Consider the following 20550-nt stretch of genomic DNA (forward strand, 5'->3'; position numbering starts at 1 on the left):
CATTAAAAGAGGCTCGGTCATAAAAAGGGGGGACGGGCAGGCGAAGCCCCCCGCAGGGGGCTCCGGAGGGCGGAGCCCCCCATATTAAAAGAACAAACATAATCTACCCTCCTTTTAACCTGGATAGGTTCGTTAGTTATCTTATGTCCCTCAATTTACAAATAGAAGCCCCGCGAAGCTTCGTCGACTTTGTCACAGTCATGTCATGTCCCCGCATTATAAAAATACTACCACCCACTAGTAACTAGTTTCCAGAGAAGTAGATTGGCTTAACGTTAGTAAGCTTAAGTAATAAAAAACAGAGCAAACTTGAGAAAAACCATCGTTTCTGTTGTAATATTAAAGGATACTCATTTAACTATATAGTCAAAATTACGTTATGCGAAAGTAACTCTCTGCGTAACTAATTTATGCGCAAGTCATTTTCTGCCTTCTGCTTTCTGCTTTCTGCCCATTCGGCTTACATTGGTTATGCGAAAAAGAATTATGCGAAAACAGTTTCGACACAAATATTATTATGCGTTAACAGATTATGCAAAATAGAATGATGACAAATTTTTTGCATGAACAAGGGGAACCATCTTAAGGACCGTTTGACGTTTGCCTGCGATTGGCTCATTTAGTTATTTAACCAATGAGGCTATCGTTTTTTGTCTCACTAGATGGCGCACTGTTGCGTAAGGTTTTTAAGTATGGCTTTCAAAGTCTGTTATTACGGGTGTGAAAACAAAGTTTAGATTTTAATCATGCTCGAAATTTTAATGAAACCGATATTGGTTTATGAATTAAAATCATATTCAATACACCTTAAAACCGTACCATAAAAATTTCGAGCATGTCACAGTGTTGCATAGTCCCCGTTTTGTTCGGAAAAAAGGGAGGACAAAGGTTTCTGAAAGACAAAACTGTCTCAAAACACAGACATTCATTGCCCCGGAACGCATATTTGCCATGTTTAATTTCTGATATTGCGTAATATTCACCAAATTACCTATTCTAATTATATATAAACCCGTGTAGCTCATCCAAAAACTATGAGATTTGACATTTCGGAGACCTCACGCTACACTAGCGCCTCTAGTGGCGAATTCATTCGCGATAGCCCTCATTACGAGCAAACGTCAAACGTACCTCACGATACTAACGCCATCTAGCGATATTTCACCTCTGTCGAAAACCCTCATTGAAGGTGAGCAACGATTGACGCAAGATAAGATCATTTTTGCTAAAAGCATCAAGATCAAAATAATGTCTTACTTAAAACTTTTCAACAAATTGTGAAATTTAGCGAACAATACAATAAGTCAATAACGTACTTAAAAATACGTACCTAACCTAGAGCCAAATGAGAGGTGCGAAGGCTGCTTGCCAATGAGGGCTATCGCGTATGAATTCGCCGCTAGAGGCGCTAGTGTAGCGTGAGGTCTCCGAAATGTCAAATCTTATAGTTTTTGGGTGAGCTACGCGGGTTTATTTATAATTAGAATAAATTTGTGAATATTTTGCAATATCTGAAATTAATTATAGCAAATATGCGTTCCGGGGCTGTGTTTTGAGACAGTTTTGTCTTTCGGAAACCTTTGTCCTCCCTTTTTTCCGAACAAAACGGGGACTATGCAACACTGTGGCATGCTCGATATTTTTATGGCACGGTTTTAAGGTGTATTAAATATGATTTTAATCTAAACTTTGTTTTCACGCCCGTAATAACAGACATTGAAAGCCATACTCAAAAACCTCATGCTACAGTGCGCCATCTAGTGAGACAAAAAACGATAGCCCTCATTGGATAATTAGTTTCTGTTACCTATTCTGAAGCTGTTAGGTCGGAGATAAAATACCTGTTGCTCTAAACTGCAGAATAAAGCTTTTTCAGACGATAGGATACCGAAACTACTTCAGAGATGCTTTCTACACTCGCTATTAAGTAAATCAGAGCCGCTAATTTTTTCCCTTTGTTAACTGTAGGTTTTTTTTTGTAATACTCGTATGTAAGACTTGTTCTAGTGCATAATTTATTTGTGTCAATGGAATAAAGAGATATGACTATGACTATGGCTAATGCTTTTTATCACTTGGAAACACAATCGTTTTCGCCGCTTCTTTCTACCACATGGTATAAGATGAAGGTAGAAAGAGATGAAGGATACGATCGCAAGCACCCGGGCGTTAGACAGCCTACCGCTTTATTTAAAACACGCCCTTGAGAATGTAGGTTTTTTTTATGTGGGTTTTCACAGAGGTGAAATATCGCTAGATGGCGTTAGTCTCGTGAGGTTTGACGTTTGCTTGCGATTGGCTCATTTAGTTAATTAACCAATCACGAGCAAGCGTCAAACGTCAAACGGATCTCACGATACTAACGCCATCTAGCGATATTTCGCCTGTGAAAACCCTATTGACGAAATTTTTAGACTTAGATCAAGTTTACGACTACCTACGTATGTACAGTTGCGAACCGGAAACCGGGAACCAGGAAACTCGCTTTCACCTAAAAAAACGCATCAAAATCGGTCAATCCATTTGAGAGCTACGATGCAACAGACAGATATTGGAGTCAAACGTATAACACTCCTCCTTTTACGTCGGGGGTCAAAAACAGTTTTGTTAAAAATAAAGTTGTGTTAAATACTTGTGATGTACCTATACATAATTATCATTTAATAATATTGTAAATCTGTTAAAAAAAATATACCTCGTTGAGTTTCTTGCCGGATTCTTCTCAACAGAGGTTTTTCCGAACCGGTGGTAGATTTTTTTTGACATTCATAAGTGCTTGTTATAGCCTAAATTGAATAAAGATATTTTGACTTTGACTTTGAATTTTTTGAGTTTTCTATTTAGTGTGAGGTTTGAAATTTTTGTGAATGATATTTCAAAGACATACTTTAAAAACCGGCCAAGACCGTGTCGGACACGTCCAAGATAGGGTTCCATAGCCATTACGAAACAATCCAGTAGGTAATATTTTTCTAAGGATTTCGTGTTGTGTACTGAACCTTCCAAATTTTGGCATATTTTTGTACCTTAGGCTGCTATTTACTCTTAAACTACTAATATTTCTCAAGCAATCTTAGCCGTTATAATTTTCCTTGTAAATTTGATATAGTACTTAGGTACCACCATCCTGAATTTTTTCAAAATTTTTCACCCAACAGTTAAGATTTCCCTGGTGTTGCAGGTGTCCATGTGTGGTGGTGATCTCTTACCATCAGGAGACCCACATGCTCGTTTGCCATCCAGTCGAATAAAAAAAAATTAAAACTCGATTTTAATGAAAATTTGCAATTTAAAAAGTTGAATATTTCGCAAACAGATTACTGAATCGAAAAATTGTCTGAGCAACCCTAATGGTTTTAAAAGATCTATCCAACGATACCCCACATTATAGGGTTAGTCGAGAAAAAAAATCAGCCCCACTTTACGTGTATTGCGAGGTAGGTACCCAAAAAAAAAATTATTTCTATTTTACCACTGTTGGCGTGACTGATATGTATATTCATGCCAAATTACAGCTTTCTAGTACTAACGGTCTCTGAGCTTAAATTAGCCGCGGATAGACAGACATGGCGAAACTATAAGGGTTCCTAGTTGACCACAGAACCCTAAAAAGGGGTACCGCCATTGCATATAGCCGTAATTTAGCCTCACCATTACATACAACAGTACTAATTCGACCTAAACGTTTACAGCAATAACTATCTCAAACATTCGAGACCTCGTCCCGTTTCACTAAAACTTTAAACATGTTTAAGCTTTTCAAAAGTTTTTATAACGCACTACAATTTAGTTGCTCCGGGGACCGAGAAATTAAGTCTTAAAGGAAAAATATTTATCCAGCAAGTTGGTGCAGACTCGTAAAACTAAACTACGACGAGACAGAAGGCTGCGCAATGTGCCGTGTAGAATAGGGTTGCTGTCCAGTCCACTGAGTGAAGTGGACGTTATCTTCGTTTCAAAAAAAAACCTATTTTCTCCCAATTTTATAATTTAAATTCTGGTTTTGTTCCGCGTATAATGATTTTAGAGAAGCTCGCGATATTCGAGTCGTTTCGTGATCATGGCGCATGTAACTGTGTCGAAATATCGAGCTATTCTAAAATCAAGGTACGTGAAACAAAACCCAGATTTAAATCATAAAATTAGTAATGACCGCAATAGTCTAAACCATTGTGACTTTCTGCCAAGTTTCTTGCGGCGCATTCTTCTTGGCAATAATTGTGTTTCCGAAAGCGCTGGTAATATTAAAAAAAAATGACTTGTTAAAGTGCTCATTGCGGCCTATTTACAGAATAAACGATTTGAATTTGACAATTTAAAATCTGAGAGTTAAAGAATAATACTTTATTTCACACTATTTCCCACAATATTATAAATGCGAAATCATATCTACACGGCTGAACCGATTTAGATGAAATTCGGCTACAGCTAAGCTAAGAACATAGGCTAGTTTTAATTTCGGAAAATTTCATGGTTACCGCGGAATAGAGCTAAATGAATTCTGCGCGGACGGAGTCGGGGGTAGCAGTCTAGTATTATAAATGTGAAAGTTTGTGTCTGTTTGTTTATTTGTTTGTTAACTCATCACATCTACACTGCAGAACCAATTTAGATGGAATTCGATATACAGATAGTTTGAATCCCGGGGCATAGGATAGTTTCTATCCCGGAAAAACGAATTCTACGCAGACGAAGTCGCGGGCAACATCTTGTAGATACGTGAAACTTATTTATTTCGCGTATTTTAGAGCGAGATAAAGACACGAAATCATTTTTCTTGCACGCATGAGCCTATAAGGTCCTAGTGACTATTTTAAATGCAAGCTAATTGTTTTATACTTGGTCAGTAGATATCTAATGTAAGTGAAAAACATTAATATAATTAATAACACTTATGTCTAAGATGAGAATTTTAACAGCCAGTTAAGTGAAAATATCATATCAATGTAAATTATGTTACTTTTTATATTTAAAACAAAATATGTTGTGTCAGTAATATATAATTAATCTAGAAACAACAAAACCCCTGCATGTTTATGTTTGAGATGAGAACTACGCTGATCGGTTATCTCCCTGCTCCTTCAAAGTCTAGTGGCCGGATACCCTAAGCGATAGACGAAACAAATGGCTATAACTATATGTGTTGAAATAGTAGAAGTAAACAAGTAAACTTACACCCAACGACTGTTTTAAACCTTTTGAAATTGAAGCTTTGTGTGTCTGCGAGTTGGGAAAATAATGTTCAATGTAATTTTTCGTATACTTACTTAGTAAGTAAAGCAACGTAAATTAAATTAGTACTTATTTTAAATATATTGACCCGAATAACTCACGTCTTAAATCGAATTTAGCTCGACATGTTTCGGGCTAATCCGTAGCCCTTCGTCTTCGGAGCAACGCGACTCGCCGGCTGCTGCAACACGCGCACTGCGCGCCGCCGCTCTGCTCGCGCGACTACCCGACGAAACTGACACCGGCACACAACTACCCGCGTTTTCATCATCATTACAACTGTTACTTTCCGCGGAATGAAAAATTTCTCTCGCAAGTACAGATACCTTATCTCTATGTTCTAAATTAATACTTACTACTTACCTATATTTTTGGTAAAATCGTGTTTTATAAGATTCCATGTCTAATGTCTAATTGAGTAGTTTATTATTGAATCAGACGTTACTTAGCGGAGGTCCATATTAGATTAACTAAATCACCGCGACCTCATGATAGTTACATTTATGCAATAAATGTGTGTTTATGCAGCTCCTCCACCTCCACACTGTCAGAGCACACAAAAATCACACAAACCCAACTATCGTCACCACCGCATTCGTGTCTAACATTTTGTTTGCGTTGCTCTGAAGATGACCTCTGGTTGGATTCGAAACGCATCAGTGTAGTGTGGTGGTGGTGATAGATGGATTTGTGTGTTCTTACAGTGAGGAGGTGGACACACACACACACACACACACACCACACACACATTTCATGCATAAAAAGCTACCATGATCGCGGGTGAGCAGAGTAATTGTTTTAGTTCATTGATATGGACCCCCGCAAAGTAACGCCTGATTCAATAAATACGTCCCCTTGACATAGAAAGAAAGAAAGAGAGAATAAAATTATTTGCTATATTAATTAAAAATATATTATGGCTTGAAGGAAAGGCCAACAACACAAGTAATGGAATAAGACCGAAAATCTGATCCGGAAAAATTACAATACAATTGGTACTTCCATTAAAACGACCCTTAACTGTTCACCAGAAATAGTAAGCGATCTGTATAAAACATGTGCACAGAGAGATAATTACAAGGTAAGCAATAGGAGGCCTTATCGCTTAAAAGCGACCTCTTCCAGGCAACCTTTTTACAGAAAGAAGAATCAACTAAATTACTTTAGAATTATTTATTTTTTTCATAGAAATACGAGTAGGTAGTATGAAGTAGGTACAGACATAATTTTGCTATTATTTAAATTTGTACAGAATCCTCAATGTGCGAGTCCAAATCGCGCTTGGCCAGTTTTCTTGAGGGCAGACATAAAATACCTACATATTTACCTGTAATAGACAACTAACTAGGTAAATGTAGTTGTTACTCTAAAGGACCCTCAATACTTATCCCTAAAAATATCGATTATGTAAACCAAATGCCTAGTACTTTTTATTTTTACTCTTACTATTTCTAACTTGGTTTTTTTAGCTTTGATAATCTTTATTCAATAAATAAGACAGAATACACACAATATAAAGTACGAAAACATAACCCTAAATAAAACTTAACTATAAACTAAATACCTACTTACCTAACTTAAAAACTTAATACCAACTAAATTAAATCTATTTAAACATAACCATTCTTCCGGCAGTCGGGTAAAAAGGCCCCCGTGGCATGGTGCCCAAGAGGCTGGCAGCATTCCCTGGTTGAATGGTGATGTGATTCGTCGAGAGAGATAGCTGCCAGGTGCTAGCCCTTTCGTCTCCAGCAGGGTGCGAAAAAATCCCATTTTTATAATAAAAATCAAAAATGGGATTTTTTTATACAAATCGGATATATATCAGATATATATCCAAATTATTTATTTTTTAAATTGTGCGCAAAAACAAACTATTTTACAAGCTTTGATTAATTAATAATATAACTATAATAGCTATAATAATAATTATACTTCATAGTTTTTATTTTATATTGATTAGTTACATGTTGGTCATTGCTTTTGTTGAATAAGTTAGCTCGTAAATAAGGAATATATTAATAAAAACATATAATTGACTCTAAATTAAGTATATTATTTCTTACCTAACTAGTGAACAGAATCTGACAATTCAATTTAATTTGTATTTTGTGGCTAAAATCCGGCAAAAACAAAAAACACACCCAGATTATTCAACTTTTTAGGGTTCCGTAGTCAAAGGGCAAAATCGGAACCCTATTGCTGAAACTCCATTGTCTGTCTGTCTGTCTGTCACCAGGCTGAATCTCATGCACCGTGATAGCTAAACAGTTGAAATTTTCACAGAATATTTAGTTTCCCTTAAAAATAAATAGTTAAAATAAAATAAATATTTAAGGGGTCCCATACAACAAACGTGTTTTTTTGCCGTTTTTTGCTAATGTCTAATGTTGTATTAAGATAATGGTACAGAAACCTTCGTGCGTAAGTCCGACTCGCACTTGGCAAGTTAGTTTAGTTTCTGAAATTTAATAAAATGGATATTATACTTACTTTATAAAAAAAATCCATTGATATATATATCGCGATATATACCATAATATATATCCATGGATATATATCCTCGCACCCTGGTCTCCAGTAGTGCTTTTGTTTTGGTAAGAGAAAGAGAGAGAGATTTATTTACACATATTCGATAGGTACACAGAAAAAACACGTTAGGAAGAAATAAGAATTTAAAAAAACATCGAATAGTATAAATTATATTGTAAATTGAATTGTATTATTAAATTATACTGGCTTTGTCCAGCAGTGGACGTCTTCGGGCAGATGATGATGATGATGATGATGTTTAAATTATACTATTATTATTATGCTAAGTTTCTTGCAGCGCATTCTTCTTAACAACGACGGTTCGGTATTTCCGAAAGCGCTGGTGAAGTAACTGGCATATAAAACAGCACATTGCGACCTACATTATACAGTAGGTAAGTACTTAAAATAAACTTTTTTTCACACACAGGTACAATTGATTCAAATAAAATGCATACTTTCACTTGATTGTAATACATAGTTGGTAAATGAAGTTACCTACTCGCATATCCAAATCGTTAAAATCGTTTTCTAGATATTACCTACTGAACAACATAATAATCCTATCATAATACCTATATATGTATATTATTTAGAACGCTGCGTTACGACCAGTCAATTGACGAAAAGGCGTCGTTTTCTAATACGGTTGTTGCTGTGACAAACGTACCTATCTGTACTTGCGCAGTAGACGCAATGCGGCGGCTAGTCACGTTACGTGCCCGTTACTAAACAGCGCCTCTTGTTTCACAAAGCGGCTGATTGACGAACCGCCACAATACAATTCAGCGCGTCATGGCGACGCCGCTTCGAGAGTTTTAGTTCCAAATATTTGCACCAATAGCGCTGCAGTCGCATTTATGTCATTTAGTCTCAAAATGGCGTCTCAAGACGCAACTTCGTCACAACAAAGTGAGGTTTTTGTTGTTATTAAGAGTGAAGACAGTGAAAATACGTGTGAGAATAGTGCATTTAAGGAATCATTTGACATACAACTTGCTAATTTTTACAATGAGCAGATTGGAACCGTTAAAAAGCCGTGGACAAGTGATCGGGTTTTGGAGGTTATACGAGACATGAAAGCCGCTAAGGCGGCGTTAGATTCCGGTGTTCGACGAACATCTTCACAATATTATTTGTGTGCAAAGTATGATTTAATTCATGTTGGTAATGATGATTACTTAATTTTCAAAAAAAAGGCCCCTGAAGAACCTACTGTTCACATAATTCCTGTAGAACAGTATTTTGACTTATTGTTTCAAATCCATGAAGAAATTGGGCATGGTGGCCGTGACAAGATGATACAAAGCTTAAAAAATAGATTTTATATCCACAGAAAGGCGATAGAATTATTTGTTTTCTTGTGTCCAACTTGTGAAATGAAACGGAAACTGCCTAGAAAAGGCTTAATTACAACTCCAAAAGGAGAAGAAATTCAAAAAAGAAGAAAAATTGATGAAAACGATGAAGAAGAAAAGGAAAAAATTGAAGAAGGGGTGAAAGTGCAAGGAAATGTGGAAGCAGATGAAAAAGAAGAACTTTCAAAAGATTTTAACTACCGGGCACAGGTTGATGTGATTGACTTACAATCAATACCAGATGGAGATTTCAAATGGTTATTAAATTACAAAGATCACGGTACTCAATTTGTTCAGCTTAGACCACTCCAAACAAACCAAGCAACTGATGTTGCTTTGGAATTAGTGAAAATCTTTTTATCTTTTGGAGCGCCGTTTGTGTTACAAAGTACCAATGGTCGAGAATTTACTGCCAAAGTTATTGAGGAAGTCATGAACATCTGGCCAGATTGTAAAATAGTACTTGGCAACCCGAGGCACCCACAGACACTAGGAACCGTAGAGCGCACCAATGAAGATGTTGAAAATATGCTACACACTTGGATGCACGATAACAACTCTACAAATTGGTCTATTGGCTGTCTCTTTGTTCAATTCCAGAAGAATGCATCATTTAACGAAACTGTGGGCAGGACCCCATATCACACCTTATTTGGATGCGATCCGACGTCAGGACTACAGAGCTCGAAAATACCTGGAAATATTCTTAAATCCATTGAAACTGAAGAAGATCTAAAACAAATATCTCAAGTGTATGCAAAAATTGCTCGTTTAAAATAAAACACAGTAGGAATATGAATACGGAGCCTTTAACGTTGTAATCATTTTAATTAATTCGTAATACCTTCTTAAAAAAACAAATTGAATATAGTCACTACGCGCTTAGTAGAAAAGTATAGTAAAAGAGGTTAAATACTCCAATAGTTCAGTATTCTCACTGCCAACGAAATACATTTTGAAAATGCCATTAAAGTAAAAATAAGAAAAAGAAATGTTTTTAATTTTCTAGTTTTAATGGCGATATGCCGACCAGTACCAACGTAACCCAATCAACCTTTTCCTGTTTAGTGGGAATAGAAAAAATTAAACCTTGTCAGTTGTCAAATCAAACAATAATCTGACATACTTAAAAAGCTTAAAATAAACGATAATTTAAACAACGCAAAACGTTTATTTGGAAAATTGGAAGCCTCAATGAAAACACATTTATCGGGCACTTTACAAAGACGGCAGTCATGCAAAGCACACATTAGCATACTAAACTGCGAGTTAAACAGTGTTTTAACGACACTGCTGAAAAGTAAAGCGAATACCAATCGTTACGTTTAGCTTAGTTGTTTTCATAAAAAAGTCTTCGTTAGTTTGTTACCAACGCCACAAGTTTCTCTTAATGCATTTGTGCCGGACCGGGATGCATAGTTTCTCCGATATTCGCCGACTTTTGTGCCTTTCGTAGAAACCAGCTGTTAGTTTAATAACACAATTTAATTAATGTAAAGCAAAGAAGTAACAAAGTAAGGTATCACGGGGGACAAATGATGCGTGGGGCTGGTAAGCAAGCGCTGGCTGATTGAAGTGCGTGTGATTGGGGTGGTGAGTGTGACAGTTCACATGTGCTGAAATTAATGGTCAGCGCTGCACTTAGTGCTGCGGGCTATATAAAGAGATTTAGTAATAAAAAAAATATATGGACGCCATAGTCACCATTACGTCGTCCATGTTCTTTATCACTATTATTCATCTTGTAAAAGCAGAACATTTATTTATCCTGTATGTTCAAGAAATTATCACCCTGGATGCTTCGTAATAAATAAAGTAAATTTTAAGAAAATTTAATTTTATGAACTGAAAAGAACCGGTAAGGTATTGGTCGGCTACAGCGTTTTTACGTGTTGCTTGCTCATCACACCTGAAGTTGACAGCTTAAAATCTCTCGACATAAAACGCAAAAAAAAAAAACATTCACTCAACTCACTTCACTGTCAAGTGTCCACAGCTGGGCTACTCCGAAACTCGAACTCGAAGTTCGTGTCGTGCGGTCCTCTGACACTTACACTGTTTGATACGAGAGCGAGAGGACCGCACGACACGAACTTCGAGTTACGAGTTAGTAGCCTTGCAGACTACTTAGAGATACTACGTATCAAGTGTCAATGTCAAACTCAAAATTATCATAAGCGATGGCGTGTTGAGTAGATGGCTGTTGCCGAATATTTAATGCATAGTTAGTTGAAAATTACGGACCTTTCTCGTAATTTGAGTGCCATCATTTACTTTCCACAATGAATCAAACATTAAATGTGGAACAGTTGAATACATCATTGAATTCACTCCGTACGCTACGGTCAAGCGTTAGCCATGTATTCGAGACGCTCTCAAACGGCTTGCGAGCCGATCACGGCGAAGACGGCAAAGAAAAGTTCCTTTTGGAGCTCCAGGAACTTCTTAACAACGTAAATGTGAATCTGAGGGACTTGGAACAATCTGTAAATGCCTTGCCGATGCCCACAGCGCCGCTCAATTTGGGAAATACAACATTTCTCAGTCAGGAGACGACGCAAGAGCGTCAAGCATATTATACTCAGCTGGTGAATAGTTACAAATGGACGGATAAAGTGCACGAGTACAGTTCCTTCGCCCATACTTTGCTTAGCCAGAATTCACTTAAGCGCTCTTACATAAACTCTGGTAATACAAAGCGACGCGGCAAGCTGCAGAGCAATCACAACGTAGCCCCTCTCCAAGTGGACAATGTGATTAATAACATTGACAGGTCCTACAATGATATGAAAATAACTATTTCTCGCCCGTTTGCTAGCAATGCAGTAGTTCAAATCAATCTGAGCCATGTTTTAAAAGCTGTGGTTGCTTTTAAAGGGTTGCTGATGGAATGGGTGATGGTTAAAGGTTACGGTGAAACACTAGACCTGTGGACTGAATCACGGCATCAGGTTTTTAAGAAAGTGACAGAGAATGCCCATGCTGCAATGCTTCACTTCTATTCACCGACGTTACCCGACTTGGCCGTCCGATCATTCATGACCTGGCTGCATAGTTACGTCAACTTGTTCAGTGAGCCGTGCAAACGTTGTGCATGCCACCTGCACCATACTTCGCTGCTGCCGCCCGCGTGGCGTGACTTCCGCACGCTGGAACCATTTCACGATGAGTGCAAACAATAGTCTTTGTGGTATTGAATGTGAGGGCCTGTGACAGACTTGTGTTGGGTGCTCTCTCATTCAATAAAACTGGTGTTTCAATGTGATGTATATGTATAAGGTGAAACATGCAAATAGTAGGGCTGTAAAAGTAACAAAAACCTTGGTACCCTTATGTATTTGTTACTTTATTAACCAGCAGGGCTACTACGACACTCAAAACTCTCTCTCGTTCTGATGTATATTTTTAAGCGATTATTGTAATAAATCTAAACTAATATTGTAATTATAATAATTAATTTTAATTTATGACAATATTATAAAGCTGAAGAGTTCTTTTATTTGTTTGAACGTGCTACTCTTAGTAAACTAATTAAAGAATGACAGTTGAACCAGAACAGAGTACAACTGATACAGCAGGGTTAAATGGGTAACAAGACATATTTGTGAGTAACGATTTGTTACTTCAAATCAGATGAAGTACTTGTTACTCAGTAACAAATACATACCGTTTGCTACAGGCCTAGCAAATAGCAGCAGATATAGTGTTGGATCTATGAAATTTATAAACCAGGGCAAATGTGACTTTGATCATTGCTCACACCCAAGTTACTTTTGCCGCGGTTCCAAAATTGTGTAGCGGTAGTTATAGTTTGTATTGAACTTAGGACTGCTATAAAAGCATTTGTACAAATAATCTTATCAAGTGTATTATTAATAATGGTACTTGTTAATAATGGTGTTGTTTGATTCATTATTGAGGGTAGGGAAAATGCCTGTAATTTTAAGACATTTGACTCCTAAATGAGTCCTATATAATTGTTCTTATTATGGACTTACCTATAAATTGACTCTATTATATATTGAGTCTATGTAAGCCTGATTAATAATTATATTGTAAGGAACCAGTTAAGAAAGTTGAGTAAAAGTAAGGCCCTATATACTTAACACGTTCGGCCCCGGCAATATCCCACAGCAGTCACAAATACGTGTCATTGGCATAGGAATACGAAGTATCACAGATGCGTGTCAACTGGCATTGTTTATATTAGGTAAAATAGTATAATGCTTTTTTTTTGTTTGACGACATCGTTATGAACCGACGTGTTGGAAAGTGGTGTCAGTGCTCAATAAAATATCATTTAAATAATAATAAATTGTATATTGTTTGTATGCAGGTGTTGAAAGTAATAAAATAAATTTGTGGCCCCATTGTCAATTGTGGAATAGAAAAAATTTAACCACCAACAAACCATAAAAATGTAGGCACTAAACACTTGACAGCTTTAACCTCTTCTCCGCCAGAGTCATCCATCCAGTCATGACACACAATGGTATGCCTCACACTTGCCTCACAAGCCTCACACACACTCCATGGTTATCTATACATGACCAACATTCAACTCGAAATTAATCCTCTTGCAATGAAATTTAAAATCAAGTTGATTTGTCGATGGTTTTTCTGTGGCGTACAGAGCACAACACTTAGTTTAATTACTTAGCGTAGTAGAAAAAAGCAACCTGAGATATGTGTGCATAGGAGAAATGCGTGTCTGTACTCCTGTCCAGTGGTAGTGTAGGGATATGGCACGCAGCACGGAATGCTGAGGATCTGGGTTCGATTTCCAGCGCTGGTCTCTTTTTCTGGTTTTTCTGTGCATTCATGTCTCAGTTTGTATTTTCGATTTGGTTTTACGGGATGACCAAAAGTAACAAATTAGGAGTTGAAATAAAAAATACAAAAAGACTCCAAATACCCAATCACAACACTTTGTTTGTTTTGTGGTGGCACAGAATATACAATATTACTGTGGTAGTGAAGAGCCAGGTTTCCACTGAGCGAGCCGTCTCGCGTGGTCAAACGCTCAAGGCATGATTTAGTTCGGCACAAAGCTCTAAATATCACCGAAAATGGCTGCCGCGGGAGTTACCTCGCACAGTAGACTCCGCTTTAGGCATTTCTAGCATTCAAAAGGGTAAAAATATGTAATAAACTAGTAGCTTTTGTAGAACACATTATCATCTAGTAAATAAAATAATACATCAAACTTTCAACTCTTTATTTGAATTCTCACAACATACTATATTCACCATTCTACACAAAAGGTTTGCTCAAAGCTATTGTATGATCAACACTGCAAGCAACCTTCAACACATGCGCTCCGACCGCTACTTTCATGGGGAAATGCTGGTCTTTTGCACTCCCTAGGCCAAGGCAGCCGTGTCTATTCCTGCCCCACATATAGAGATCTCCGTTATTTGTGATAGCTGCTAAATGGCCTATGCCACAGGCCACTTTTTCCACCACGCACTCTGGGTTGAATTCGTTGCGGCCGAAGAATGCTGGCGGTATTTGTTTGGGCTTGAGACTGTGCGACACGCTGGGTCCTAATCCCAGCAGTCCATAGCCCCACACAAAGACATCGCCGTGTTCTGAAAAAAATAATACATTCAAATTCAGTACTGTACAGTCGCAATCAGGTCGTTCTGGGCAATTGCATACGTTTTTATAATAAAATTCCAAAAAATATTATTAATGAAACGGATACAAAATTCAGATCTATTGTATTGTCAAGAAGACATTAATCAAAGGCGTATTATAAAGTTAATGTCATGGACAGGGATATTTGCAAATAATTCCGATCCGCATTAGCGATGCTTTCAAAAAGCGAACCTACTGTGTTAAAAATAAAGTTGTGAAAATACTTGTGATGTATAGATATTGTAAATCTGTTTAAAAAAATATGCCTCGTTGAGTTTCTTGCCGGATTCTTCTTAACAGAGGTTCTTCCGAACCGGTGGTAGATTTTTTTTTTGACATTCATAAGTGCTTGTTATAGCCTAAATTGAATAAAGATATTTTGACTTTGACTTACGGAGCGACCAAGGTGGTCTAAAATATTGGTCCATGCACTATTATTAAGGTATCATTAAGGTTCATGTATCGATACCGCCTTGATCCGCCGTGACCGCCTTGGCCGCTCCGAAATATACAGAATGTCAATGTCGCTTGGGACTCGTCGGTTTTCTTTGATTTCCTGAAGATTCAACTGAGAAAGAAAAAGAAAACCGATCTTTTGTTTCGAGTTTCAACATTAGCAGACTGACATATCAAAATTAGTTTTCTGACACTAGCAGTCTCTAATCCAAACGATTTCAACCGGTAGCTATTTTAATGAGAAAATAGTAGGTACGAAAACAACTGACGCATGGCGTGTGCCATTCGCGTTGTCAGGTTGTTATGGTAACGGAGCGGAAGGAATGGCGGGGCGGGTGGAACCCTCTACGCGCCTGTCCGACTCGCACTTTATTGTTTACTAGTGTGCCGTTAAAACCAAAAGGTTGAAACGCCTGCTCTAATCAAAGCCACGGACAGACGGACGGACCGTGCTCTTTCTAGGTTCTAGAATCTAGGACTACCGAACTCACTAGGACTATCAACCAAATAAAACTGAACAAGTACCGTTGGCTATGAGACAGAAGGATCCTCCGCTAGCCACGTCGACGATGCGGCCGAGCCCGCGCGTGAGCCCGAGCAGCGCGTACGACATGTTCACCTGCTGCTGCTGGGTCGCCATCGGGACCTGGCCGTACTCGGAGTTGCCCCAGCCGAACAGCTCGCCTGCCTCTACAACCACATGAAGCCCCATTTAGACGAAGCAAGAACTATACATGGGAGTTGCGTTACATTGCGGACTATTGAGAGACAACGAATTCAGTTGGTCAAACAAATACCGCAATGTAGTGAAACTTGCATGCAAGTTCTCGCATTGTCTAAACGGGGCTTTACAATCCGGACCGTTAATAAAGGGGCTCCTAGACGGGCCATATTTTCACGGCAATATGTGGCCGGCAACTATTGGTGTCCCTGTCTAACATGTGAGTAAGAGTGGGACACCAATAGTTGCCGGCCACAAATTGCAGTGAAAATATGGCCCGTCTAGGAGCCCCTTAAGTCTATTGCATAATGTTTTTCCATCGTATTTCGTCGGACATGTTCGTATTTATATTGCTTTCTCAATTAGCTCCAGTAAACTTAGGTAAGCTACATAATGAGGGCTATCGTTTTTTGTCTTTCTAGATGGCGCCACTTTTGCGTGAGGTTTTTAAGCGTGGCTTTCAAAGTCTGTTATTACGGTCGTGAAAACAAAGTTTAGATTAAAATCATATTTAGTACACCTTAAAGCCTTACCATAAAAATATCGAGCAACCACAGTGTGTTTTGATCGGAAAAAAAAAGGGAAGACAAAAATTTCCGAAAGACAAAACTGTCTCAAAACACAGACGTTCATTGCCCCGTAACGCATAATTGCCATAATTAATTACAGGTAATGCGCAATATTCACAAAATTATTTGAATTATAAATAAACCCGCATAGCTCACCTAAAATCTATGAGGTTTGACATTTAGGAGACCTCACGCTCATCTCACGTTACACTAGCGCCTCTAGCGGCGAATTCATACGCGATAGCCCTCATTGAGAAAGCAAAATAAATAAGAACTTTTCCGATAAAATACAATTTCATCCCCGACCTTGAAAATCGGGACGTCCCGTGCAAATCAAAGTAGGTTCTTGCGGAACTTTTTGCCACGCACGATGAAACTTTGGAATCAGCTTGCAGCACCAATATTTCCGGACCTTACTTTCTTCATCCCTTTCGAACCCAGCCGAGTATGAAAAGTGTTACGAAAATGGACTTTATGTACAATATACTTATGTCAAGTTCAAAATTCAAATGTAAGAGTTATGACAGTGGACTTTATGTACAATCCATGTCAAATTCAAATGTAATTAACCTGCACAATTGTATTGGCTGGGTTCCAAAAGGCTATAGACCGGCAACGCACCTTAACTCAACTTTTATCCTGGACGTCTATAGGCGGCGGTGATTGCTATCCATCAGGTGATCCGCCTGCTCATTTAATCCCCATCATATAAAAAAAATCGAGATGCCTGACACTGGCAACACTTGCAACCTTTCCGATTGGGAACGATCACAATACGAAAACGAAAACTGTCATTTGATTGTGATCGCGAGTGTCAGAAACGTTACACAGTTGGCCCTCTCGCTTAAGCTAATTAGCCTCACCACTTAGTGCCAGCACGCAGTCAGCAGTCGACGCGACTTTGACGATGCGCTCGCTAGTGATGTCCCCTTTAACGGGCGCGGGCACGCTCTGGTTGTCGTAAGTGCCGAGCCCCGTCTGTCCGTCGGCGCCCCAGCCGCACGCGAACACGCGCCCTGACTCTGTTACGAACAAACTGAAATATTAAAACATTCTGTTTTGTTCTGCTCTGCAAGATTAATACAGCAAGGGCGAGTTCCCTAAAACAATCAACTACCATGTCGATTACAAAAAATACTGGACGTATATTTTTTCTTTTGTCATTTAAACAAAAATGATCAAGATATAGTCAATGAACTAAAATAATTTCTTTGCTCACCCGCGACCTTATGATACTTATCCTAATCACTCAGATTCATATGAAGTGTTACATTATTGCGGCAAGGGGTTTCGTGTCGATGTTCTAGAATGCATGGAGATAATTAGGTACAATAGTATGGGGTCTATTATTAATGAGCAGGTAAATTTAGTATCATCTCCCTTGCTACGGCTTGGGTCTAATTTCAGCAATAGTAGTTAATTAAACACGCCTTGACAGTAAATAAATAAAAATTCAAGGTAGTTTTATATGACGATTAAAATTTATTAATATTTTGTGGGTAGTTTTGTTTTGTTTGAGAAAAAATATAGGTGGGTACTTAGGGAGTTACAGTGACAAATTAAAACTGTTGTTATGGTTTGTTAGTCTAACATCTGGTAGCATGGTGTATGGTTGTGTTGCTCTGAAGATTTGCTCTGGTTGAGTTCGAACCGCATCAGTGTAGTATGGTGGTGGTGATAGATGGGTTTGTGTGATTTGTGTGTTCTTACAGTGTGGAGGTGGAGGAACTGCATGAACACGCATATCTTGCATAAACTTAGCTATCATAAAGTCGCGGGTGAGCAAAGAAATTCTTTTAGTTCATTGATATGGACTTCCGCAAAGTAACACCTGATTTAATAAATTAAGATATAGTTAGTCAAAGTTCAATTTTTATGGCATGGCGCCACGGACCAATCCCGAACTTTGACGCGCTTCATCTTTGTACTTTTATGTTTGATTGACAAAAGAAAAAAAATATGTGTCCAATATTTTATTCATAATCTAACTGACAGATAAAATAGCATAATTATTCAGGAGTCACTAATTAATATTCACTAGTTCTGGGATTACAAAATCAAAATATTTAATCTGTAAAAATGCAAAAGGGTCTATTACATTGTCACTTTTTCATACTACTGCGCTTTTGGAAACACCGTTATTGTCAAGAATAACACGCAACAAAAAGCTTGGCAGTTTTTTTATTCAAAACAATAATTACTAAACTTATAATAGGACTTAATACAGTGTTAAACTTACGTATGATCCTGCCCACAGCACACACTAGTTATTTTTTCTTTCCCCAGGTTGCGTATGTTGTAAGTCACCATGCTGCCCTTATATTCCTCGTTAGGGACTATTTTTCTGCCGCACTGTCCATAACCATTATTGCCTAAAGTGTAAGCACCTTCTGTGTCAGTTAATATTACAGAATGCGCTCGGCCTGCTGCCAGACCAATTACCTAAAACAAGTTTACGCATACAACAAAAGAATAGACATAGATACATGTCAGTAATTTCCACCTTAGGAAGATAATGATCATGTAACTAGAAAATATTGAACACAAACTTTTTCTTTTGCCCGTTAAACAAAAAATGATGAAAATAGAACAAGTTAAAGTTTCCTGTGTCGTCCCGCCATGCAACATTTTTTAACAAAGGCATCAAAGTTCTGGAGTGGGGCTCCCGAACTTTGATGTGCTTCATCTTTGTAATTTTTTGTTTGATTGACAAAAGAAAAAATATGTATCCAATATTTTCTGACCTAAATTGAATAATATTTTACTTTATCCAAGAAACTACCCAAAATTTATTCATGAACGGTTCAGGTGTCCAAGATTTTTAACTTCATTTATATTAAATTTTTAGCATTTCTAAAAATAAACCTACACAACTTACATTAGTTTCCAATGATTTGTAAGGTATGTAGATGGGAGCAGGACTCAGTAACATCTCCAGTGGGTGCCCCATCCGAGGTGCGTGATAACCTATCTGCGAATCTGTATTGATACCCGTTCCAAATACTTTGTGCTGCTCATTAGTTTTGACAGCCGATATTGTGAACCCGTACCCGCATGCTATGTCTGTCACCTGCAATATTTAAAACCAAGAGCTATCTTAACAATACTGAGTGCTAAGTGCAAAAATGATCCTGCTGTGTCCTCTTGCCTGCAAAAAAGTGGGGCACACCATGGGATCCTTCGTCCAGGAGCCATACGCGCCTGGCACTCTTAGTTAAGGACAGGCGTATTAAGTTGTCTTTTAACAAATTAATATCATATTAAAAACAAAACAAACAAATTAAAAAGTCTTCTTATTATATTTGCAGCCTAGTTCATTAGATTTGATAAACATACCTAAAAGCTTTATAAAGCCTTATAAATAAGAGAAAGAGGAGCATGCTTCATGTACAAAACGTATATAATTAAATCAGAATGTTTCCTTACATCAAACCTTTCTCCGAACGTGGATCTCATAGGATACCAGGCCAAAGTAAAGCTATTTTTATAGGACTTCTTGCCGCGCTTCTTGCCCCGCGGCATGTGTATGCCCAGGGCTCCAGTCTCAGCCAATCCCCATACATAAACTCGACGATCACTGCTTTTGCTCACACTATACTGGAAGACTGAAATAGGCATAAAATTTCACGTAATTACTTACTTGCATATTATAACTTTATGTATATAATGAAACTAGCAAGTTGATATAAATATTTAATACAAATTTAAAGAAATTTACTTGGCAACTCTTCTTGCTTAGGGTCCGGTATTTTTTTCTTGGTGGTTGCATATGCCCGTGGAATCAGGCAGCTAAGATTTCTATTGCGTATCAGCACTTTTAACGCATTCATTTTAATTCGTTATTCTTCACATCATTTTTAAAAGAACTTCAACTTCCAACTTTTTTAAAATGAATCGAAACTTTAAATTTAGTGATGAAATTAAGAGGTTATGTTATGCACAATTTTATTGACATTGACAGTTCTATAATGAACTGTTCAAGCTATAGTCAAAAACGCTTATTCATTAGAAGTACCGTCGGCACACTGTCATCGTATCCAAA

The 20550-nt window shown here is 37.8% G+C and overlaps 3 protein-coding genes across 3 annotated transcripts; 2 read left to right on the top strand and 1 right to left on the bottom strand.

The window, feature by feature from the left end:
- The first annotated feature begins 8565 nt into the window (after nt 1-8565).
- On the top strand, nt 8566-10082 carry LOC141437957 (KRAB-A domain-containing protein 2-like). The gene has a single exon (XM_074101563.1). The coding sequence runs from the start codon at nt 8625-8627 to the stop codon at nt 9900-9902; it is 1278 nt and encodes a 425-aa protein (XP_073957664.1). The 5' UTR covers nt 8566-8624; the 3' UTR covers nt 9903-10082.
- Nucleotides 10083-11283: 1201 nt separating this feature from the next.
- On the top strand, nt 11284-14335 carry MED27 (mediator complex subunit 27). Its single transcript, XM_074102104.1, has one exon. It carries the CDS (start codon nt 11405-11407, stop codon nt 12302-12304), a length of 900 nt encoding a protein of 299 aa, XP_073958205.1. The 5' UTR covers nt 11284-11404; the 3' UTR covers nt 12305-14335.
- Nucleotides 14326-20470, bottom strand: LOC141438290 (RCC1-like G exchanging factor-like protein). Its single transcript, XM_074102103.1, has 7 exons — nt 20227-20470; nt 19935-20113; nt 19387-19578; nt 18748-18950; nt 17372-17544; nt 15744-15908; nt 14326-14713 (listed from the first exon to the last, which is right to left on the bottom strand). Exons 1-7 carry the CDS (start codon nt 20336-20338, stop codon nt 14376-14378), a joined length of 1362 nt encoding a protein of 453 aa, XP_073958204.1. The 5' UTR covers nt 20339-20470; the 3' UTR covers nt 14326-14375.
- Between the last annotated feature and the right edge of the window lie 80 nt (nt 20471-20550).

This window comes from Choristoneura fumiferana, chromosome 18 (assembly GCF_025370935.1).
Source record: "Choristoneura fumiferana chromosome 18, NRCan_CFum_1, whole genome shotgun sequence".
NCBI lineage: Eukaryota > Metazoa > Arthropoda > Insecta > Lepidoptera > Tortricidae > Choristoneura > Choristoneura fumiferana.